Source organism: Chaetomium fimeti (genome assembly GCF_033439085.1).
Source record: "Chaetomium fimeti strain CBS 168.71 chromosome Unknown B0H64scaffold_2, whole genome shotgun sequence".
In the NCBI taxonomy this organism is placed as follows: domain Eukaryota; kingdom Fungi; phylum Ascomycota; class Sordariomycetes; order Sordariales; family Chaetomiaceae; genus Chaetomium; species Chaetomium fimeti.
Genome location: NW_026944330.1, coordinates 1,507,635 through 1,531,032, shown reverse-complemented (window position 1 = coordinate 1,531,032; position 23,398 = coordinate 1,507,635). Strand labels below are relative to the sequence as shown.

At 56.9% G+C, this 23,398-nt stretch overlaps 7 protein-coding genes and 1 non-coding gene across 8 annotated transcripts; 2 read left to right on the top strand and 6 right to left on the bottom strand.

Annotated features, from left to right (window-relative positions):
• Nucleotides 1-48: 48 nt before the first annotated feature.
• On the bottom strand, nt 49-2,831 carry B0H64DRAFT_79521 (actin-like ATPase domain-containing protein). The gene is made up of 4 exons (XM_062808771.1): nt 2,073-2,831; nt 1,885-1,989; nt 447-1,818; nt 49-393 (listed from the first exon to the last, which is right to left on the bottom strand). Exons 1-4 carry the CDS (start codon nt 2,649-2,651, stop codon nt 194-196), a joined length of 2,256 nt encoding a protein of 751 aa, XP_062662130.1. The 5' UTR covers nt 2,652-2,831; the 3' UTR covers nt 49-193.
• A 3,494-nt stretch (nt 2,832-6,325) lies between these two features.
• Nucleotides 6,326-7,000, bottom strand: B0H64DRAFT_79514 (uncharacterized protein). Its single transcript, XM_062808770.1, has 2 exons — nt 6,636-7,000; nt 6,326-6,567 (listed from the first exon to the last, which is right to left on the bottom strand). The coding sequence occupies exons 1-2, from the start codon at nt 6,839-6,841 to the stop codon at nt 6,363-6,365; spliced, it is 411 nt and encodes a 136-aa protein (XP_062662129.1). The 5' UTR covers nt 6,842-7,000; the 3' UTR covers nt 6,326-6,362.
• Nucleotides 7,001-7,243: 243 nt separating this feature from the next.
• Nucleotides 7,244-9,215, top strand: B0H64DRAFT_79450 (uncharacterized protein). Its single transcript, XM_062808769.1, has 3 exons — nt 7,244-7,500; nt 7,565-7,644; nt 7,713-9,215. The coding sequence occupies exons 1-3, from the start codon at nt 7,404-7,406 to the stop codon at nt 9,120-9,122; spliced, it is 1,587 nt and encodes a 528-aa protein (XP_062662128.1). The 5' UTR covers nt 7,244-7,403; the 3' UTR covers nt 9,123-9,215.
• Nucleotides 9,216-9,629: 414 nt separating this feature from the next.
• B0H64DRAFT_354221 (uncharacterized protein) lies at nt 9,630-11,449 on the bottom strand. The gene has a single exon (XM_062801530.1). It carries the CDS (start codon nt 11,208-11,210, stop codon nt 9,834-9,836), a length of 1,377 nt encoding a protein of 458 aa, XP_062662127.1. The 5' UTR covers nt 11,211-11,449; the 3' UTR covers nt 9,630-9,833.
• Nucleotides 11,450-12,360: 911 nt separating this feature from the next.
• On the top strand, nt 12,361-13,932 carry B0H64DRAFT_79442 (uncharacterized protein). Its single transcript, XM_062808768.1, has 2 exons — nt 12,361-12,591; nt 12,651-13,932. Exons 1-2 carry the CDS (start codon nt 12,514-12,516, stop codon nt 13,767-13,769), a joined length of 1,197 nt encoding a protein of 398 aa, XP_062662126.1. The 5' UTR covers nt 12,361-12,513; the 3' UTR covers nt 13,770-13,932.
• Nucleotides 13,933-14,422: 490 nt separating this feature from the next.
• B0H64DRAFT_385670 (cyclophilin-like domain-containing protein) lies at nt 14,423-15,314 on the bottom strand. Its single transcript, XM_062803093.1, has 3 exons — nt 15,093-15,314; nt 14,820-15,033; nt 14,423-14,715 (listed from the first exon to the last, which is right to left on the bottom strand). The coding sequence occupies exons 1-3, from the start codon at nt 15,123-15,125 to the stop codon at nt 14,459-14,461; spliced, it is 504 nt and encodes a 167-aa protein (XP_062662125.1). The 5' UTR covers nt 15,126-15,314; the 3' UTR covers nt 14,423-14,458.
• Nucleotides 15,315-16,090: 776 nt separating this feature from the next.
• B0H64DRAFT_385668 (uncharacterized protein) lies at nt 16,091-17,448 on the bottom strand. The gene is made up of 3 exons (XM_062803092.1): nt 17,245-17,448; nt 16,935-17,115; nt 16,091-16,883 (listed from the first exon to the last, which is right to left on the bottom strand). Exons 2-3 carry the CDS (start codon nt 17,010-17,012, stop codon nt 16,368-16,370), a joined length of 594 nt encoding a protein of 197 aa, XP_062662124.1. The 5' UTR covers nt 17,013-17,115; nt 17,245-17,448; the 3' UTR covers nt 16,091-16,367.
• A 498-nt stretch (nt 17,449-17,946) lies between these two features.
• B0H64DRAFT_t21 lies at nt 17,947-18,020 on the bottom strand. Its single transcript has one exon. It is a non-coding gene; the product is annotated as a tRNA-Asn (tRNA).
• Nucleotides 18,021-23,398: the final 5,378 nt, after the last annotated feature.

Here is a 23,398-nt window from a genome sequence, read left to right as displayed (position 1 = left end):
TCCATCCAAGGTCGCTTAAGGCCGAACAACGGGGAACCCTCCAACCGAACTCGGCATGGCGCTATATGTATGAGCCGCACATTTCCTGCTATGCGAAACACGCCCATTTTACTTCAAGAGGTATCACTGTGGAGATCCGATGCGGTGCGAAATAAAAAGCAGTAACTCCCGTCCGACGCGCCCGCCTGCATGTTTACCTGAACCGCGCCCTGCACCGGCCCATAACCTCGCCCTGGCAGACGAGCTCGGCGCTGAACTCGGAACCATCCAGCGTGAGATAAATATCGAAGTATACACGGTAGAACGTGCCTTGGGGCGTGTCCATCCGCTCAAAGTCCTTCTCGAGGTTCTTGCGCGAGAGGTCTGATGTGAGCGTGACAACTTCCTTGATTCCTGTTGGGTTTGTTAGTGACAAGTTTAGTCAAGTCAGATGGGCGAGAACTTACTCGGATCCTTGGTGTACTCTGGGCAAACGTCGTCGTCGCAAGCGTACAGAATATCCTCGTACATGAGGGTGGCACCGGGGGCGACCTGCCGGAAAAAGGAGACCTTGACCGGTTCACCGATCTTGACCTTTTGCCCCTTCTGGACGAAAATCTGGCGAGTGAACTTGCACCGGTCCTTGCCGTCGAGCGAGGGAACGCGGTACGCCTCGGGGTGGTAGCCCTCCTTGAAGGGTTGCAGCGTGGCCATGAGGTAGTGGCGACGAGCGACACGGTGCGTGATGACTCTCTCGGTAATGCCGGCAGTGACGGCACCCTTGACAATGGCAGCGACCGAGTCCATAGGACGTACGACCTTGGACTGGAACTGCGGCGGGACGTGAAGCTTAATTTGCTGGAAGAGGTATTCTGATGCGCCGAAACCGCCGACGACGAGGATGTTTTGGAGGGTCCGGTTCTGTGCCTGGATCGCGATGATCTGGTTCCGGACGAGCTCCAGGATACGGTTGACGACGGGCTCGAAGCACTGCAGGATCTCCTCGTTCGTGAAGGTCATGTATCCTTCTTCAATCCCGGCCTCGGGGAACTCGGCCTCGATACCAACATCCACAGCCCACTTCTGACCGTTATTCCGGAAGTCGGCCTTGATCCGGTTCTCGAAGTCCATGATGCACTTGGCATACACACGACCGGCCGTCTTGGAGCCGTCGGGCAACTTCATCTTCCGGATCTTGGTCCGCAGGATGTTGCTGAAGTTCCGGTTCAGAGCAGTCGAACCGCACGAGTCACCGGAACCAGCTGTGCATTCGGCGACGGTGAAAGGGTTCTCGTCCTCGACTTCGTATGCGATCAAATCGACTGTACCACCACCGCAATCAACGATGAGCACGGCATCGTGCACCTTCAGGTTCAGGAGACCGGTCTTGGAACAGAAAAGGGCGGCGGCTTCGGGCTCGCTGACTAGCGTCAGGCGGTTGTCGTTCTCGTCGCGGAGGAAACCGGCTTGGATGGCAGCGGCTCTGGTGGCGGCCTTGCCAGCATCGTTCCAAATGGCCGGCACAGTCAGGTAGTATCGGATATTCCTCTCCTCTCGGTTGAAAACCTCGCCTAGCGTCTTCTGGAGAGCCGCCCGCATCGCCTGGCGCAGCTTGAAGAGGTAGTCGGCCGCCACGTCAATCTCCGACTTGCCGGGCGGGAGGGGTGGGAGGTTGATGGGATCGATGTAAGTGTTGCCCGACAGCATCAACTGGAGCTTGAACCATTCCACCTTTTGCACACCCGGCTTGGGGTAGCCAGTCGGGGCGAGGGCATCGGCAATATCGGGGCCCCAGCCAACGACTTTCTGGTATTGGTCATAGTAGAGCACGGTCGGGATCTAGGGTGGAGCACTGCGTCAGCACTGCGCGGTCGTGTGGAGGGACGTCGACCGCCGCGCACTCACCTTTTGCTTTGTGTATGAGCCGGCACCGGGCCACTCGGTAATAATGTCTTCCTTGGCTTCGTTGTTTGTCGCGAAGGCAAAGGCAACGCCGGAGAAGGTGGTACCCTACGACAACAGCGGAGGTTAGAATATGATGCTGCTTCTGATGCAAGGCCAAAGGCTTAGAAGGGAAAGATGGCTTTGCTCACAAAATCAATGCCGACAATCAACTGGGCCTTGCTCCGGCTGTTACCCTCAACCTCGGCGGCGGTATTGCGGCCGTAAGGAGCGAGGGGTTGTTGCGGCGGCGCCGGCGGCGGGTAGCCAGTAGGGCCAGCATATCCCGGAGGACCGCCAGGGACCGGCGGAGGGCCGCCTCCCATGACGGGGGGTGGATACCCGGCGACCGGAGGGGCCCCGGTGTTGATGGGGGGAGGACCTCCAATCATTTGCGACGGTGGGGTACGGGTTGGACCTTGGTTTGCGAGCGGGCTGGTGCGGCCGATGGGGCCAGGAGGGCCAGGCGGGTAGTTTGCTGAGTAGCTAGGCGGTCGCGGACCAGCACCTGGATGATTCATTTGGAGGCTCGTCAGAGACGGGTCGGATGCACTCGACGGGACGAGACCCGGGCGCGAGGGGAACAAGGGCGGTATTTGAGGAGGACCCGGGGGCGGGGTCGGGCTCTGCAGAAGACTGGGGTTGGGACTGGCAGTCCCCTGGGGCTGGCTCGCGGCGCTCGATTTCCGTTTGAAACCAAAGCCTTTCAGGCGAGAGTTCAAAGAACTCATAAGGGAAAGGCCAGGTGAAAATCGGGGTATTAAAGGGAGAGCGGTCGGGTCAGGAAGGGGGGGTAAGACCGAGGGGAGGCTGTGGGCGGCGGCAGGCTGGGCAGCCCAAGAAAGAACTGGAACAGCTGGATCGGGAAGGGAGGGGAAAATTAGCTGTCCTGCCGACTGGGTGCTGGGGTAGGACTTCAGGTTGCAGCGAGTGGGTTCGCCGCTCGTCGAAGAGGGGCGGTCGCTGGTCGGTGTGGGCGCGGCTCGCAGTGCTTGCTCGGGAAACGTGTAGCCGGTCCCATCAAAGGAGCTGTCGAGTCCCAGCGGGGTCTGTGGCTGAGATGGCTTTCCCTGCCTGCACACGGCGGGCCGATCAAAAATTAATGAGCGGCTTGTAAGGCTGAGCCTGTTGGATCGTTGGCACTGCCAGCGCGGGGGCGGGGAACCTGAACCTGAACCTGAGGACTCGTGAATTACACAGTAAGGCCAGCCGATTGAGGATGAGATCTGTTGATGACAGGCTGAAGAAAGCAGAAATCTCAAGCATTTAAAACAAGGACGGGACCAAGGCAAGGAGCCAGGTCATGAAGCCCAACCTGAAGGACAACTTTCAAGCCCGGGCCGCTGAACAACGAAGCAGCCCAGAGCACGTTGTGCCTTCCTCGGGTCAGCGGTCTCCACTTGCTTGCTGCAGGACATTGCAGGACACAGTCTCGCCGTACAGTATAATACGCAACGTTTTGTTGGTACGGCCGGGACCGAACCTTCGAGTCCAATGTCCAATTGTTGCAGCAGAGATCTCGAGTGCTGGAATCACTGGCCACAAAGGCTGGAACACGCTTTCATGACATTGGGTATTGTATTGGGCCTCCAATTTGTCCAATCTCACTACATTTCAGGTGCGAATGTGAAGTCAATGGGGACAGGTCGGGGACCTGGTTTCGTATTTGGTCGTATGTACAGATTGGGTCCATACTGTGGAGGGACAGGCCTCATGCAATTGGAACTCAACGTCGACGGGGAGCGGGGCCGGCGCGGGTTCCTTGTCCAACATCGGATTTCAGTGAAGCCGGACCACCCTCAAGTCGGGCACCTCACAGACGGATTACGGCGACAATTAAAAGCTTGGAAATCTCGAAGCATTTTGCCCGCAGGAGTCCAGCCACAATGTGAGCGAATTCCATTCCTGAGACCGGTAGTTCGGGCGAGGGATTCTGATTGCAGGCCCCTCGACGTTGTTTCGACCTGAATCGCCGGCATTTTCGTGCAGGTGCCTGACCTAAACCAAAACGGGACGTGCGATGGTAGGACCTTCGTAGGACTTGGGGCGCGCTGGACCTGTGGCTGAGCCTCGAAGTTGCTGTGCCTGCTTGCTGCCGGAGACAGCCAATCAGCGGCCCCCAACTTGAACAACTCTGATTGGCAAGCGCATGCGACAGGCGGCCCAAAGTTCCTCCTCCTTGTCAGCCGCACCTGTGACCTGCAACTGCACTGAAGGTTGGAATGCGCAGCTTAATTTCGAATGGATCGTCTTGGCTCACGACAGCGCTTATTCAGACCAAAAGGACCAGAAACCGTTTCTGTCAGATCACCCGTTGAACTTTTTCTCCCATGAAAGCTCGTGGTCGCCCGGGGGTTGTTTGATTGCCTGTTTCCGATCTTCAACCACCAATGCTGCCCCTCCACACGACGCCTTCCGTAATCAACGCACACCGCTGAGGTGGCAGTGACTGTCTCTCGATGCGACCTTGAACAATGCACGGGGTTGCCCTGGGAGGGGTTGGTTTCTCTCAACAAAGCCAAGACGAGTCCCCTTCACACATCCAAACCGCAGACTCAAAGATGGGTTACATGGCTCTCCAATATCCTCTCCATATTGGCCCATGCGGCACTGGCAGTCAGAGTTTCGTCTGATAAGGCAGTGGCAAGCAATGGCATTGGCCGGTGTATGGTGGCATTCGGGGTTGCCAGCGGCACAGTCCGTATTAACCGTCGACGCAAAGAAGCTTTCGTGCTTCATCGAAGCAACAGCAGCTTCGAATTATGGGGTTGGTTGCATTTTGAAGCGCTGCCGTCACGCCTCGCCGCCTCCGTGCAGCGAAGTCAGATGCTCGCCCAGAGCCAGGGGTTACATGCTCGGGGTCCCCAGAGTTGTAACGGCTTTCCTCAACTTGGAACCAACGACGTCGTCCTCTGCGAGGGTTACTGCATGGTGATTGCTTGTATGTACGGCTTCCAACACCACTTCACGACCATCGCCCAACAATAATTAATACTGTGGGGTGATTACCCCAGTACGGGAGGTCGATCAATGCGTATTTGGGAGCCTGCATACCAGCTATTTCATCCAGATACACGAACGGCTCCTTCGCACGCGCGGACGGGTTAAGCAGTGCCATCCCTTGACCTCTGGTACATACGGATTTGCCCAGCTCGACTAGGAAACTCCACTAAGAAGGGTATGGAAGGCATTGAATGAGGGGAGGTAGCCAGAGTTTCTCACGTTGGAGAAAGCATCGGCAGAACATAGTTGTTCCCGATGGGGAAATTAACGTCTGTAACTCACACAACCATTTATCAGCGTGTGACAACTCTCAACCCCCCGGCTGCTTTGACGTGGAGAACGCCGGTCCTTCAATGCGAATTCCACTAGATACTACATAACGACACTGGGATATCGGAGTGAGAGAACATGCATACTCGATGGCATTGGAGTGAGACCCGATGGCGATAGAAGCCGACGTAGAGTTGAAGCTGATAGTTGGAAGGGCTTTCGAGCAATGAATAAGAGAAAGATGTTGGTACGTCTGCCGTAGCGCATAGGTATCTTCTTCTTCTCAGCTATCGTGCCCAGAGCCTGTTGTTCTTTACCAACTACAACTGCTCGGCTGTTCCGCCGAAGTTGTCACTGCCCCCAGCTCTTCAGTTATCTCTCTATTGTACGGCCTTCCCTCGCCCGAGCGCGTTGCGGGTGGTCGAGTTGGCTCATCGGAAAAGACAAAGGCATGGCGATTACAGTCTGGTGGATCAATATTGGCCCCGGTCAAGTTTATCGGTTTGCGATTGATGATTTGAAAGCAAAGAGTTCATAGGGCGCGGGCAGACTCTGAAGTCCAGCCCAAGAAACTGTCAACTAGCAAAGTCACCGTTCTTGTAATAAGGCGATTGGCTGTTTGCTGGGTAAGGTTGGGAAGATATGACAATCCTACGGATGGTTTCAAAAGACTCGGCGATTTTACCAGAAACTTGTATTCTTCTGGGCGATATGTCCCAGCGCCGTGTGGACGAATTTCTTGACAACAGGATTCCCAAGGCTGTTATAATGTCGGGTTCTGGATGCTTGCTCAACATGTTCGGTTCACATTGTGGGCTAATGGCTCACCGCCTGGTGACATTGACAATGCGCTCCGAGATGCACCACTCAAAACTTCCTGCGATTGTTTACCTTTCAAGGGGTGAGGTTCTCGTTGGCTGGGGACTCACCTCAACCCTTGCACGAGCTTGTCCCCACGTCCGTATTTGTCTTAGCTACCTAGCGGCCTCAAGAGCCGCCCAAAACATGATCTCCAATGGCTTTGAAGAAACTCGCATGCTTCGAGTTTGTTGTTTTTCAATCACCTTCCTAACTCTTGCCTCCCACCTCGAATAGCCAGCCCGTTCCCAAGCGCCCAAAGGGCGAAGCATCCAGAACCGCATCTTCTCTCGACAAAGAACGGAGAGTGGTCACCCGCCTGGAAATCCGGCGTCGTTCGAGTGTGCTACCCCGCGTCTCGGCGGCCACAGCATTATCGGCCTCACACCGGAGACGGGAGTGAGTGAGGAAGGTCCATCCGCGTGAGGGGAATCGAACCAGCCTCGCCCCATGAGAGGCATTCCGAGGGAGACAACGTTAACCGACCTGCAGGCAAACAGAATCTTGACGGCCGAGCTAGCACCGTTTAATTCGCCGAGTTGAGCGGCCCGCAGTTTGGTAACTTGGGAGTCCTGGGTTCTTACTGAGAGGCAATTTCAGGAAACTCCAAGCGCTCCGCTGCCGCAGAAGCCGCAGCCGGCCAATGACTTGAGGCTTTTGGGCGATTGGGACCCTGATCCGGGCCGTTTTCACTTGGCTCGCAGTGACCTGGCGGGGCCCCAGCGCGACCCCACGGGTTTATTGAAGCTAACCCAAGCAGGAGCCCCCCCGGGAACCGACAAAACGTCATCCCCAAGCTTCCAGCCCGGCGCCTCGGCGCGCCCGGCGTTTTTAAAGAGCCCACCAGCTGCTGCTCGCCGAAAAACCAATTCGCGCAGTTATCGCGGTTTTACATCTTTCAGCCTAGCCCATGTGTTTTCTGTGGCCCTTCTCATCCTTATCTCGGTAAGTTCGTCTCCAAGTCCGATCCGGACAAAGGCACGCCGCCGCCGCCATGCCCTGTGCCCCGCATCAGCTTGGCCGTGCCTCCGCCAGAAGTGCCCCTCCATCCCCCACCAACAAAAACACTTCCATCCCTCGCAGCATCCCAATGCCTCTTGCTCCATGCCCCAAGCTCCTGAATAGCACCCAATTGCTTTCATATGGAATTCATCTTTTTGATGCAGCTGACACCAAATACTTTTTAGACCTTTTTACATCCCATCACGCACTATCTCTCCTCGTCCATAGTGAATCCCCATTCGCTCCCTAGGGCGACCCAGTCTCTCCCAGCAGCCCTCGGCCACGAATTGGGGACTTGCGAACACCCACCTCCATTCCCTACCCCGGCGCCTTTCTCCAAGCCTTCCACCATGGCCCTCGAAGCGGAGATACAGTCGATTGTCCAGCAATTCGAGTACTCGGACGGCGATGTCAACAATGCAGTCAAGGAATTCCTGCGCCAGATGGGTATGTGCTCGGAAGGGAACCTTTCTACGTTTGGCCCGCGAACTTTTTCTAATATGCTTGGAAGATGAGGGTTTGGGGAAGGATGGGACCAGCATGAGCCAGATTCCAACATACGTCACGGGCGTCCCCAATGGTACCGAAAAGGTTGGTTGAGAGACCCGGAAGCTTCCACAACACCAAGGCGCGCAAGGTGCTGACACTTGCCACGGCAGGGTCTCTACATGGCTGTTGACCTTGGCGGCACGAACTTCCGTGTTTGCTCCATCCAGCTCCTCGGGAACAGCACCTTCACCCACACCTACAACAAGGTTGCTATTCCCAAGCACCTCATGGTGGCCAAGACGGCGCAGGAGCTGTTCGCCTTCTTGGCATCGGAGATCAAGAAGTTCCTCGAGGAGCACCATAGCGAGGACTTTGAGCACCACATCCGGCGCCGGAAGACAGTCAGCTCTCCGAGTGGCTTCAGGGATGAACACATCTTTCGTATGGGCTTCACCTTCAGCTTCCCCGTCAAGCAGGTCGGAATCAACAAGGGCACCCTCATAAGATGGACAAAAGGGTTCGACATCCCAGACGCTATCGGCAAGGATGTGTGCGCTCTCTTGCAAGCTGAGATCGACAAGCTTCACCTTCCAGTGAAGGTGGCCGCCCTTGTCAACGACACCGTCGGGACGCTCATGGCGCGTTCGTATGCCGCCCCGGGTAAGCAAGGCTCGGTGTTGGGTGCCATCTTTGGCACTGGTACCAACGGCGCTTACGTCGAGAAGCTGTCGAAGCTGAAGAAGCCCCTGAGTGGCGAGTATGACCAGTCGACCGGCGAGATGGTGATCAACACGGAATGGGGCTCGTTTGACAACCAGCTCAACGTCCTGCCCAGCACGAAGTGGGATGTTGCCCTGGAAAAGGACAGCTTGAACCCCGGCTTCCAGATGTACGAGAAGCGTGTCTCGGGCATGTTCCTGGGCGAGATCCTGCGCTTGGCGATCATTGACCTGCTCAACAACCCTAATGTCTCCCTCTTTAAGGACGAGAACTCGAGCTCCAACGACAGAGGATCTGTGACTATCATCGCCAAGGACTCTGGTCTCTACAAGCAGTGGGGTCTCGACACTGCCATCATGTCGACCGCGGAACTCGACCAGGATGCTGAGCTCGCCGGCCTCCGCCAGGCGCTTGAGAACACCTTGGATGTCTATGCCCCCGCGTACGAGGACGCCATGGCGTTCAAGAAAATCGCGCACGCCATCGGTCGCCGTGCCGCTCGTCTCTCGGCTGTTGCCATTGGTGCCATCGTTTTGCAGACCGGCAAGCTGGACGACCCGGAGCTCAAGGACGAGCCCATCGACGTTGGCGTCGACGGCAGCCTGGTCGAACACTACCCCGGCTTCCGGCCCATGATCTACGAGGCGCTGAGCGTCATCGATGGGATCGGCGAGGAGGGTGCCAAGCGTATCCGCATCGGCCTGACCCAGGATGGATCTGGCGTCGGTGCTGCCCTCATTGCGCTTGTTGCTGCCGGCATGGAGAAGAGCGCGAGCGGCGCCGATTACCTCAGCGAGCGGAGCTCGGATAATAAGGCTCCCGGGCCTGCTGCTGGAGATGACAAGACCACGACTGGCTAGGAGCCAGGTTCGTGGCCTATCCCTCCCGTGGGCATGCAGGTGGTAGACAGGTGCTGCGACATCATGTGATGGGAGAGAACTCGACGGCGGGATGGGGGGTTGGTTTCCTCTCCGGCTGGCGGTCGAGCAGTTGCCAATTCCCGTGGTCGTGGCTCCTGCTTGCTGGAGAATAGGGGTGGCACGTGTATGATCATCTATTTGGGCTGGTTGGGCTTGGGCAACCGAGCAGGATCGGGGCCTGCTTTTACATCGTGGCTTATCTATCTATCGCTTGGTGGGTTTTCGGTCGGATCTCGGATGGCTCCTATCTATCACGAGCGGCTCCCCACTACGAGCCAGCGGACGGGGAAGAGGCAGGGCAGGGTATCATGTAGTTAGCGTTTGACTTGCTACTATTCCGTAGCTCGCTCCCAGGCTCGAGACGCGAGGCAAGAAAACTAGCGAGCTAGGTAGCTAGCAGCAAACGGGCCTAGGAGTTCAGCGAATCGAGTTGGCGTTTCGGAAAGACTTTTTTGCTACGCCTCCTGTCCGAGTCAATTGACGCCCGTGACCTCGCTCTACTATAACACCCACACTGTCTACCTACACTACAGAAGATTCACCTATGCAAACTAACCTCGGCACCATCCCGTTCGCCGACTACCAGTAACACCGGTAGTAGCAACGAGACCCGTAATACCAACAACAACCAGAATATACCACCCGCCATCGTCACGCCCCAAACGCAGCCGTCGGATACGCCCGATCCCTCTTCTTCCTCCCCGTCGAACTACTCCGCGAACTAGCTCCCGAGGCCGGCGTCCCGGCCCCAGTCCCAGTCCCAGTCCCAACCCCATTCGCATTGGCAGCGGCAGCCGTATTGGGGCTCAAGAGCTGCGGGCTGTTGTTGCTTCCGCCGCCGCTTCCGCCACCGCCGCCGCCAGTTTTGCCTAGACTGACCATGTCGGCGGGGAGGTCGTTCCACTCCGACTCCGGGCGGGCGTTCTGGAAGGAGAGGGAGGAGGATGACGCCGAGGGCGAGGGCGCTGCTGCTGCTGCTGGCGGGCGGCGCGGGGGCGCGCTCGTGGCCCGGGGCGGTGGTGGTGCTGCTGGTTGTGCTGGTTTGGGCGCTAGCGTGGGTAGGTTGATTGCTGCGGCGAGGACGGAGTCGGAGGTATGGGACGCGGGAGGGACGGATGATGTACTGGTGGTGGTTGTTGTTGTCGGTGCTGATGTTGTTGTTGTGAAGTTGGCGGCTGCGGCTGCGGCGGTGGGCCCAATGTGCCGGCGCACCACCCATGCCGTGTCCGGGCGCAGCTTGAAGTAGTACCCCTTCACCGGCTCGGCGCCCTCGCGCGCGAAGCCTCGCGCCTCGTACCACTTGAGTCCCTCCTCATTCTCGGTCCAGACGTGCGCGTAGATGGTCCGCGCGTCGATGCTGCTGCCGGCGACGGGGAGGATGGTCGCGCTCGCGACGATGTGCTCGAGCGCGGCGGCGGCCAGGCCGAGCGAGCGGTAGGGCGAGAGCAGGGCGAGCGATTGGATGTAGATCGCGTGGTACGGCGTGTTCAGTGGCACGTTGGACGGTTTCTGCGAGTGCGAGGGCGGGAATGGGTGGGGTAGTAGCTGGCCCTGGGTGTCGAGAAAAGGGTTCGGCTCGAGCCGGCAGATCAGGCCCCCGATAACTTTGGGTGTGTCGGCTTCCGTGTCTTGCCAGAGGATGGCGCGAGAGAAGAGGCCCGAGGCCAGGGGGTCGAGGGCTTTGGCGTAAAAGGAGTCCGGGTAGGGGACGGGCAGGAGGAGGGAGTTGATGCGCCGGAGCGCGGGCACGTGTTCTTCGACGAGCGGCACGATGGTTGCGCCCGAGGGGAGGGACGGCGGGGATGGGAGAATTGGAACGCCATTTGGGGGGAGGGTGACAGGTATTGTCACAGGCTCCGTCGAGGTTGAGTTCGGGTGATCGGCGGTCGGGGGCACCGGCGGTTTTGATGTTAACTGTGCCGCGACATTGTCGTCTTGTGGCGGGGCAGTCGATGGCGGGGCAGCATATTCGGGCTGTCGCCGGGGCTGGAAGAACGAGCGGATCGAGGATTGCTGAGCACGGGACATGGTTTAGAGGCTGAAAGAAATGGTTATTTTCATGATCGGGCCGCGCGGAATCGGGGCGGTGAGATTAGTGAAGTCTAATTCTTCCCGCCGACGAAGTCTCCCTTTTTGTTGTTGCTGCCCCTGGAGACCCCTGTTTAGTTGCTACTAGGCGGGGGGCTGAAAGCGGACCTGAGGCTCAGCTCGGGGGCACTCACAACCTCCCGCCGCCCCACCATGGGTTTCTGCCATTCGCAAAGGAGAAAAAGAACACGGAAGGCGAGGAGGTTCTGATCCGAGGCTCCAAAAAGGTGCATCACGGAGAGAGCCGTTATTTGTTCCCCAGGTAACTACCACTTACCTGTGAGACAACTTTAACTAGGTAATATTCGTAGTGGGAGTGCCAAAACTCGCAAATGGTATCCGGAGCAAGACGAAGTCGTCCGATCTCCATGCAAAGTACACAGTACTTTAAACACCCTATCTTAGTTAATTGAAGTCGCCTTGAAAAGCAGTGAACGATGTAATCTGGAATCTGGAGCCGCAAGGTTGAGGTGAGCGACTGGCTACCAGGGACCCCAGTTCACCTGCCACCGCCTTTTTTTCCATCTTGGCAGAATTGGGGAGGAGTGCAGGGAGATCATTGTTCTGACCTCGAAAAACGTATTGTATTGTATCCGTATGCAAGACGGTATTCATTTGCTGTCTCCAAGACAACAATAGTAAAATCAGATGAATGTGCATTTCTGAGCGCATTTTTACATGTAAATAACTAGCGGATTCCTATTGAATGCCATCCATCTGCAAGGGCGGTGGTGATGCTGGGCAGCGTCACCTGCGTGTTATGCGCACGTAGGTGGTTCCCACTGCGCGGGCGACCCAGCGCCCCAGCACCAGCACCCTATAACTAACAAACGGCGGGTGGCGGGCTGAGACAGCTTTTCCCTCTCCGTCAATCGTTCCATTATTTGCCAACGACAAGAGACACACCCAAATCATCGCGCAGGAAATCGCGACCATCGAATTTTGCGACAGGAACCCAAGAATTTGCTACTTGGGTATCACAAGTTGCACGATTGAACTACACCTTCGTTTCCAATTTTTTTTGTCGCGCCATTGCACTGGTGCTCGTCGGGCTGAGCCTGTTGCACCTCAACCGAGAGCGTTGGTGAGAGGCTGACCCTTTTTCGCCGTCCCCCGATTACCAAGACCCAAAAATTCGGGCCCGGGTCAATCCAAACTTGATGCTGCCTGCCGCTTGAAGACGGCCACAACCCCTTCCCACGACCTACCTTCAATTCCTTTCGCCTATCTACACACATTCACTATGGCGTCAGAAGCCGGGGAGACCGGCAAAGCCGGCATCATCGTCGCACCGGACGATGCGCCTCCTCTCGACAAGCTTGTAAGTCGGGGAGAGTTGACCTGACACTCCACTCTACTGACCTAGCTGCCCCCTCGTAGTCGCATGCCGTCCTCGATGACCTATTATACAACATCGTGCATGACCTCTTGGTCAAGGTGCACCGAGACGAGAAGATTGCCCGTGCCAACACGGCGGCCATCAAGGTCGAGAAGCTGGCCAAGAACACCTCGGACGGGGCAACAACAGAACTCAAGCCTGACATCGAGATTGAGACCGATGCGGCGATATACAAGGACGGCAGGGTGGCGCTGAAGGGCAATCCGCTCAAGTCGACCAAGGAGATCCTATGCTCAAAGTGCCACCTCCCACGCCTGCACCACCCGACGGACGGCAAAGGCGCAAAGAAGCCGGACCCGGGCGTCATCTACTGCAAGAAACACCCGTACATCGACAAGCCCGGCTACGACATTTACGGTCAGACGTGGGTTGCCCCCGGCCCGGGGCGGGGCAAGAAGAAGAAGGACCAGAAGCTGGACCCCGGCGACCCGAGCTCCCCGGCGCCGGCTGAGGGGGGCGCGAAAGACCGGGCGTCGAATGTCCTCAACTTCCCCAGCGCGACATGCCCCAAGTGCAAGCGGTGTATTCTGGTGACGCGTTTGAACAACCACATGGGCTCGTGCATTGGGAACAGCGGGCGCACCGCCAGTAGAGCGGCGGCGCAAAAAATCAGCAACGGTAGCAACGGCGGCAGTCAGAACAATGACAACACGCCGCCCGGTAGCCAAAAAGGCACACCGCGACCCGGGAGCCGCGGCGCCAGTCCTAGAAAGCGGGACGGCGACGAATTTGACGAGGACGCAGAGGAATCGGATCAGCCCAACCCGAAGAAGAAGAAGGCGAAGCTGAACTCACTAAATAAGAAGGTGATTCTCAAGGCCAAGGCTTCCGGCGCCGCCGGCAGTTCCAAGAAGGACAAAGCTAAGGGCAACTCGCACCTCAATGTGGAGCAGAAGGCGGGGAGTGACGCGAAGGACTCGACAGTGCAGGTGGCACCGAAAAAGCAGACGCCCAAACTAAAGGGTGTCTCGCCGGCCAAGAAGCTCAAGCTGGGCCCGGCGAAGCCACCGTTGCCTTCACCCGGCAGCAAAAAGGGCAAACGGGAACACGACATGGAGAGCGAGTCATCGGAGACCATGTCGTCCCCGCCGCCCCGTTAATCCTGACAGCCACAAGGTGCCTTGCCGCGCGCGGCCGGCATCACATCGTTTCGCATTTCGCACTTGCATCTTCTTCTACACATTGCATTGGTCACGGTTCGATTGGCCACGGTTCGGATAACTCTTTGCATTGCCCACGGCGGGCTGGTCCGGGTTTTATGGCGTTCTCTGCTGCATTTGGCTTCATCGGCTCCAAGCATTCACGGCGACACGGTTCTGGGGGTATTATTATGATGGGAAGAACCTCGGCGGGTCGCGCGTAGGCAGAGGGGGGGCTGGAAACAGAGAAGGCGTTGGGCAGTGGTCTGGTTGTATACACGAAAGGGATGATTTCGCAGACCGTTTGGGTCGGCCTGCTTGGTGCCTCGCGAGGGCTTTTCGCTCGCTCGCGCCGTGGTTTTCCAACTCACTGGATGGGGAAGTTCTTCCGGGGATACCCCGTGCCTGCTCTACGGCGTAGGGCGGGCAACTCCTGTATATTACATTCCCCGTGAGACGCGCAGGCAAAGCGAATACGTATGATTCATGGCTTGCCTCCTCTTGACCCCCGTGCCGACTAGGTACCCAGGTATCATTTCACTGCACCCCCCCCCCCCCCCCCCCCCCCCCCCGTAACCATCCACCCACCCACCCCTCCATCAACCCCCCAACCAAGCCGTTAGCCCCGACCCATGCACACAACCCTTCTCTCACAACGCATCCCCCCCCTCCTCCCCGGCAGCGACGACGGACGCGCGCACGATGCGCACCCCGTCCCCCTTGGGCCGGTCCTCGCCGTCGGTCGGCACCAGGCCCATGCGCTGCACCACCCGGATCCCCTTCTTGACCCGCCCGAAAATGGTGTGGTTGCCGTCCAGCCAGGGGGCCGGCGCCAGCGTCACGAAGAACTGGCTGCCGTTGGTGTTGGGCCCGGCGTTGGCCATGCTGAGGATGCCGGCGCCTGTGTCTGTTGTTCGTGTGTCGGGTGTTAGTGGTTTTGGTTTGGGTGTGTTTGGGTGTGCGGGAGTTTGTTTGGCTTTGGGAGGGGAAGGGGGGGGGGGAGTAACATACGCTTCAGGTCGTCGCGGATCTCGTCCTCGAACTTCTCGCCGTAGATGCTGCTCCCGCCGCGGCCTGTGCCGGTAGGGTCGCCGCCCTGGATCATAAAGTCCTTGATGATGCGGTGGAAGATGGTGCCGTTGTAGTAGCCGCGCTCTGCGAGGGTGGAGAAGTTTTGGCAGGTTTTGGGGGCGTGGTCGGTGTACAGCTCCACGATGATCGTGCCCTGTCGATTTGTTAGTCGATGGGTACAGTAAAGTGTGATATGGTAGCACAGAAACCTACCATGGACGTTTCGATGGCTACGTTTGTTGTCATTTTGGCGTTGTTAGAGAGTTGGGATTGACGAGGTGAGTTTGAGAGGTGGAGAGACTTGGCTGGTCGCTTTGTGGGGAAGGTAAAAGGAAAGCCGTTATTCTGAATAAATGAAGGCTAGAGTTCGCAATTGCACAGTAAGAAAAGGTCTGTTGATGATGAAGTGTTGTGAGATGCACTGTTGTGAGATGAGTGGTGACTGCTAGACAGAGATGGTGTAATTATCCAAACTATCTTTAAATTACGGTAAGATACGTCGTACGTAACATCAATTACACCATTTCAACTTGAACCATCAACAACCACTCAATATTATATCTCCCGTTCCACGACAACCAACAATTCCTCATACAACCGGCGGTCGCCGTACATGGCCCAGTGCAGCGGAATGCGTCCGGTTTACATCGAATCATCGGGACCTCGTTATTTCAGAGGTATTACACGGTACCGTAAGGGAACCGGGTTATCTTGTTTCTCTTATGAACTTATGCATTGCACGTCGAATAGGTCCTCATCTTGAGCCACGTTCTTCGGCAAGTGCATGGTTACAAGAATGCCGTCAAAGTATGATCGTTGAAGCCCATTTGTTGTTGCTAGCGTTGAATAAACCCATTCTCCTACCCACACGATACACCCCGGGGTACCCATTGCTTGAGAAAACTTACCTCTTGCTACTATGGCTGGTTAGAATCGTTGGACGAGCATGAGCTAGCCGGTCAGAGAACCCTTTCCCAATACAGAAGACACCTACCCCCTTTCTAGACCACCAACGCAAAACGAAGGACTCAAGCAATGTGTAAAGTACCCGGAAAGCCCCACAACATCACGGACAAGGATCGCCGCGCAAGGTTTAACTCGAGGCATTCTATGACGATGTTGCGCAAGAACTCGCGGGTGCTCGTCAGGAATGGGCACCGACCGGGATGTCAGTCCACTGAGGTGGGATCCTGGGGAACCAGCCAGTACACATATTGTAGAGAAAACATCCGATGCCGTATATGTCTGACTTGACGGAGGACTTGGGGAAAGGACTAAATGACTCCTTGATATCAAGTTGGAAAACACTTAGGGGTAAAATTATGTGCAGTTTGCAGCAACTATCCGAAAAGCTGAGCGAGTAAGCCACCCATGGATGCTAATTCTCTCCGAGCATGGCCCGTATTTTCCTTCTCAAATTCACGATATTGTTGCACTTATCTCACCATCTTTAACCACCCGACCAAGCACCCTAAGCTTCCATGCTTCTCACAACGCAGCCGCCACTCCCAAAACACCGAGCAGGGCACCGGCCCCCATAATAGCGGGCGTAGCCATTGCGGCGGCGGCACCCGTGCTGGTCGACGACGAGTCGGTTGGCTCGGTCGACTCGGGCGACTCGGTCGACCCGTCCAACTCAGTGGACCCGGACGTTGAGACCGGCGTCGGCGGCGAGGTCTCCGAGCCCGAACCCTCAGCGGTAGTAGCGGCGGTCTCGGAGGTCGACGACGCCATATCATTCCTGGTCGAAGCACTCGAGGCACTCGAGTCCTCTCCCGTCGACGCCGGCGTGGTGGTGGCCGACTGAGAAGCCACCGTGGCCGAGTAGCTGGAGCACTGGGCGGCGCCCGCGCTCTGGGCCTGCAGCAGCTGGGTGCCGGTGCAGCTCGAGATCAGGCACGGGGCGGCGCTGGCGGCGATGAAGGACTGGGTCGGGCCGCACTGGCAGCCGAGGTCACTCGCGCCGCAGCCTGCCGCGCTGATAGCGCTGATGAGACAGGCGGTCTGGGAACGAGTCAGTGTTGGTGGGTTTCAGCAAGGAGGAGGGGAACCCACGGCGCAGTCCGGTTGACCCGAGAAGTTCTGGGCTAGGGTGGTGCCAGCGGCAGTGAGGAGGATGAGAATGGTCTTCATCGTGTTCGGATTTGAAACGGGAATTTGATTTAGAACGTTCAGAGCCCAGCTTATATGGTCAATTCAAGCAGTCCGGGAGACGATGCCTTTGTGGTGGTAGAATCTAGTGGATTTGTTGGAACCAGACGACTTCCGAGGTACTCGGCGAACCTTTATGGCAGGTCTCACCAACTACGAACGGCGGGAAAAAAAAGAAAGATCGGCCAGGCACAGCCGCTGCCGTGGTACTTGCCTCGTCATGATGAAAAGCCACTCTGGTGCTGATTCGCTACCAGGAAGGGTCGGTGTGTCAAGGGAACCTCAAGTCCGGTCTGAGAGGCAGGAACTCCCGTCGTTGGCACCACCACCACGCGGGAAAGATCGACTGCGGCAACGGAACACGGGGAGATTGAGACAAGGGTCTTGCCCACTCGGCCTTCGTCCTTTCCATTTCCAATACTGGCTTGGTCACACCTGACGGACGCCATCAAATGGTGTGTGCATTCAGATGTATGTGGCTGCCGCGGGAAGCGTGTCCCGGTAATGACCTCCCCCTCATTGCCAATGCAACCCGCAGCCAATATTGGATGCGAAGGCGCCAACATGCGTGTGATACAGTGTTAAGCCGCTCAGACCCCTCTCGGCACCCGGCTTGGTTTATTTGTGGCTGAGGGAAATCTCCAACTTTTGGTTTCTTGAGTTCAGGTGGACATTGATGAGGTTGAGCAACCGCAATGACTCGGAGCTCGCCGTCAACGCCCGGATGCGGGGTCCTCATGAAGGGGCCGAGAACCCACCCTCGGAAAACCTCCTTGCTTGGAACCTCGACACCCTGCACCCTCGAGGTGTTAAACGGCCAGGGCAAAAAAGAACAAACAAGAGAGACGTGTGTGCTTCTCGTCTTGGTCTGCACAAGACAATCGCGGCGTAAAAAACGTCAAAAGAAATGGTTTTTCTCCTCCGGGAAGGCTCGAACTTCCAACCTCCTGATTAACAGTCAGACGCGCTAGCCAATTGCGCCACAGAGGATGCCAACCATCGTTTGTTGGATTTCGAACAACGTCTGACACTAATATCAAGAGCAAACGCCTCAGCCAAATCACGAAAACCAGCGAAGTAGTCGGTTTTTTGAAATGTTGAGTAGGCAGAATGGAACGAATGTTACCTCTCTCTTGTTTGATATGGAGATTGGTATTAAACAGGAGGACATATCGAGGATGATGACGGTCAACCTCCTTCTAGAGCTGCCTCAACATACATAAACAAAGTTCCAACCCTCCTCGTACCTCGGAACGTAGTGGTATCACAAACAATTTGCCTAACCAGCCCGCAGGCCAAAACACCAGGGTTAATACAGAAGAGCAAGACACCACAAATAAGAGGCGTTACATAAGATAATAACTGCCCTGATAAACAAGCCAATGTTGTCAGCTCTTCCCACCCCAGCCTTCAAACCCAACAAACAGGTATTCGTATGCTCATAAATCCCCCTATTACCGATGATGGTATGCAGAACACGCTAAACCAGCCAACAACCCCCCCACTCAAGCTACCTAACTATCCCAAAATGCCACCCATCACCTCACAAGAACCCCTTCGTCATAGAAGGCACCCTACTAATGCTGCTCTTCCGCTGGGGGATCTTGACCGGCTCCTCCGTAGTAGCCCAGCCCACATGCCTGCTCCGCATGCTCCCACCAAACACGCTCCCCGCAGCACTGCCCCCCGAGCCGGCATTGGCCCCCTTCTCCATCCTGAGCTTCCACCCCTCGACCTCGCGCTCGAGCTTGAGCGCGCGCTCCTTCTCCTCGCGCAGCTCGCGCTCGGCGCGGCGGGCCGCCAGCTCGTTGTTGCTCTCCGACGCCTGCAGCTCCTCGATGGTCTTGAGCAGCTTGTCCATCTTGTCGCGCATGCGGGCCATGTCCTCGCCGAGCTGCCCGTTCTGCTTGTCCTTGCGCTCGATCTGCGACTGCAGGTCCTTGACCGTGCGGTCGACGTTGCGCACCGAGCGCTGGGACTTGCTGCGCTCGGTTTCGTGGTCTTCGAGCTGGGACTCGAGCTGCGGTTATGTTAGTGCGTGCGTGGTAGGATGGGGATGGGGTGGGAGGGTGGGGCTAACCTCTTGGATACGCTTATGCAGGAACTTGATGTCGTTGCTCGCCGTCGAGTAACCCTTAGTCTCGAGGTCGATAAGCTTGAGTTGCACTTCATTAAGTGACTTTTCCAGGGCGGCCTTCTGCTTCTGCAGCTCGGCGCTCGCCTCTCTCTCGCCGACGATGTCCTTCTGGATCTCCGATACTAGCGACTCGGCACGGCGCATCTTCTCCACTGCTGCGGCGGCAATGTCCTCCTGCTGTGCGAGCCCGGCCTTGAGGTCGAGAATCTCCTTGTCGATGTTGGCCGCGTTGCGAAGCGACGGGCTCTCGCTCTTGGCGAGCTCCTCGAGGCCAGCCTTGGCTTCCTCCAATCTTGCCTCGATACTCCGCTTCTCGCGAAGCAGGCCGTCACGTTCGGCCGTGACCTCGTCCACCGACGACCGAAGAGAGCGGACCTGTGACAAGAGAGATACGATCTTGCCCTGGGCCTCGTTGTGGGCGGTGACCGCCTCGTCTCGAGAAGCCACCACATCCGAGAGTGTGGTCTGCAGGCGGGCCTTCTCCTTAGACCAGGTTGAACTGTTGAGCACCTCGTCATCCCACTTGGACCGGAGATCGTCGAGTTCCTCGCGCAATCTCGCGATCTCGGCCTGCTTGAAGAGCTTCTCTTCACGGGCAAGATCCAGCTCTTTTGTGAGGGTCGCGAACTCAGCCTGGTACTTTTTGCGCAGCTGTTCCATGCTCGATTCCTTGTCCTCGACGTCGTTGGCTCGCTGGTTGCGGTAGTCCTCAAGCTCGTGCTGCAGCCGCTTCTTTGCCTGCGTGGCCGACTCCAAGTCTGTCGACATATCTTCGATCTTCTCCTCGAGTCTCTGAGTTTGGAGCTGGAGATCCTCGATGGTGGTATCAAGACGGTTTCTTTCCGCCATCATATCGGCGCAACTGTCTTCCGCCTCTCTGGCCTGTGCCTTGGCAAATTGCTCTGCGCGGCTCGCCTTGAGCACCGCAATTTCGGCCTGCTCCAGCTTGTTGAAGTACTCGTCGGCACGGCTCTTGTAAAGGTTCAGACTAGCAGTCACATCAGTGAGCTTGGAGGTTTCGGCGTCCATGCGGATCTGGAGATCGGCGAATTCCTCCAGGAGTTGGGCCCGGCTAGCGGCTTCTTGATCTCTAGCAAGCGAGATCTCCTGCAGGTCCGATCTCGTGTCGCGGAAATCCACTTCGAGCTTCGCTCGGTCATGCCTCAGCCTCTCCACGTGCCCCTTCATGTCGGTCAACTCTGCAATGGCATCGTTATGGCTGTGCAGAATCGACCGGCGGGAGTCCTCTTGACTATGGAGTAGGTCAAGAAGCTCTTCATGGGATTTGGTTTGGATGTCCCGAAGCGAGAGTTCACCAGTGTGGAGGGCTTTTTCCAAAGCAGATACCTGCTTGGAGGACTGGTCTAGCATGTCATGCAGCCGGCCGTTTGCTTGTTCCAGTTTCCGCATCCGGCCGCTCTCATCGGCTTGAACTTCCGAAGAGGGCTCCGAGCGCTCTAGCTGGTTCTGGAGGTGCCGGTTTTGCATCTGCGCAAGCTGCAACTGATTTTGCAGTTCCTCGACGTCGGCCTTGAGATCCATGCGATTGTTGAAGCTCAGGATATCCGCCGTCTTGTCCGAACGAACCGAATCATGGATGTGGTCGGTGTCGGGAATTGCGAACCGACGTGGTGGTGTCGTTGCGTTCGAGTAGTGGCGTCCGTTAGGCTTAGACCGCGCCTGTGTCGGTGACATGTTGAAAGGAGCCTCGACGTCGTCGAGGCCGCGTCTGGTTGGAGACTCGTTCCTAGCTGCTCTCGAATCTGCCAGTTGCGCCTCGGCATTGGCACGGGCGGCTGTCTGGACACGCAAGTCCTGCTGCAAATCTTCGATTTTTCGGACCAAGTCAAAGTTCTTGCTGATGAACTTATCAGGACCGTCGTCTGGCTGGATAACTGGGGCTGACTCGGGGTCAACCGTTTTGAGTGCATTCAGCAATTGGGTTCGCAGTTCCGCGAGCTCCGCGTCCCGAGCATCCAACGCAGACTGCATCGTGCGCACAGTGCCTTGTGCTTGCGTTCGAAGTTGCTTCTCTGATTCGATTGTGCGGTTGGCCTCAGCTAGCTGGACCGTGAAATTAGACGAAGCCTTCTCAGCATTGCGGCTGCTCTGCACCTCCCTGGCGACTTCATGGTTGAGATCCTCCAGACTCAGTTGCAGCTTCTCGAGCCGCTTCTCTAGTGAGGCGATGGTGACATGCGAATCACCGAGCTGTTTGTTGAGTTTGGTATTCTGCTCCTCCAACTTCGCCTTCTCGCGCTGGAAAGAAAGAACCTGACCACGGGACGCCTCGCTTGCCCGCGATGATGACCGGGCGATTTCGAGACCCTTTTGCTGTAATTTGTTGAGGAGGGCACGGTTGTCGTTTTCGGAGGCAGCGAGCCGACTCTTCACAGTATGAAGCTCGCGCTCCATACGCTCTTTTGCTTGGTCGCTCTTCAGCCCAAACTCGCCGGACTCGAGAATCAGCTTGTTCAGGTCTTCGATTTGGCGGTTTAGGTTGGCACACTCGTCGTCGAACCATTTGAGCCGCTCATGGGCGGCCTCGAGATCCTTATGAAGACTTTCCTCCCGCTCCCGCGCGACCTTGAAAGCGGCTCGCTCTCCGACGATCTCAGCTTCGCGGCGAGCTTCCTCAGCTTGGGTCTTGGCGACGCGAAGCCGCCGGATTTCCTCGCGAGCTTCGTCCCGTTCTTCCTCCGCGGTAGTGCGGGCTTCCATGGTTCGGCGGAGAGTGTCTTGCTGGGCGTAGAGCTCTTTCTCGATGGTGATCTTTGACTCGTTGAGATGGTCGTATTCATCCTTCAGGCTTTGGTACTTGTGCTCGCCGAGCAGCTGGACATCATCGCGCGATTGGCGCTCTCTGCTGAATTCCATCTGTGTATTGTACAGCTCTTCTTTGAGATCCTTGATCTGAGACTCAAGGATCTGCCGATTCTCGTCAGCCTGAGCATCTTCCGAAAGCCTGGCCTCGAGGAGCCTCTTTGCATCCTCTGCCTCCCGCTCGATCTGGGATTGCTGAGATTTCAAGGCAGATAGTTGGGCTTGAACTTCATGAAGCCGGTCAGCAGCCTTTTCTCTCTCTGCGCTGAGGCTCTTCATCTGGTCCTCAAAGCTACGCTTCTCCGTCTCAAACTTCCTATTGTCTGACCGGAGCAAAGCCAATTCACTCTCCTTCTTCCTCACGAGGTCTTCGTAGTCCGTTGAAGTCTTGGATAACTGAGTCAACTGCTGCTGGATCTCACGGGTTTCGGCAATGAGCTGCGAGTTTTTGTTCTTCGAGGACTGGAGCTCCTTTTGAGCAGTCATTAGCTTGACCTCGAGGTCTTGGTCGATCTTGAGCAGCTTGTCTTCCAAGTCGCGAGCCTTGCGGTCTTTAAGCGAGAGCTGGCTTTGCAGCATCTTGATCTCGCTTTCCAGGGCCGCCTCTTGTTCATTGCGGTCAGCCTGAGCCTTGCTAATGTCCTCAATCGCGCGCTCGAGATCCTCAACACGCCCAGCGAGTTCGGACTTTTCTTGCTCCAACCTCGCGATGATGCTGGCTGCTTGGTCAAGCTGCGCACGGTACCGTTCCACGTCGTCCTCGGCGCGCTTTTTGGCTTCAAGAAGACTATCCAACTGGTCCTCGAGCTTCTCTTGGTCCTCCAGAGCGCCGGCCAGCTTATCTTCCAGTTCCACTTCTCGGAGTTGCAGCCGCTTAAATATCTCTTCCTTGTCCAGCGCTAGCGCACGCTCGCTCTCGAGTGTCTGCTGGATCCGAAGCATCTCGGCATGGACGTTCCGCCGTTCGTCCTCGAGTTTCTGTCGATTGTCGTGCTCCAGTAGCATCTGCTCATTCAGCTGGCGGATCATTTCGTCCCTCTTCTTGACCTCAGCCGCGGTCCTTGTCGCGCCCAAGAGGGGCTTCATCCGAACGAGGAGCTGCCACCAAGGATTGTCACAGAGGTCGATGTAGACCTGGAAGTTTCGTTGGATGACCCGCGTAGCTTCCGCTCGATAGAGACGCTTGAATGCAATCCGCCGCTGCATATAGCCTCGAGCAACGGACTGGAACTTCGACATGATTTCCGTAATTAATGCATCACGCTTTTCTTCGAGCTCGGCGAGGACACCAGCGCGGAAGAACACCTTGGTCAGACCAATCCGGTACAAGGATTTGTCGAGACCGAACCTGTCGAGCATGATCTTTGCCGCCGCCTGGCCTTCAATATACCCCCTGGGCATGTCGCGG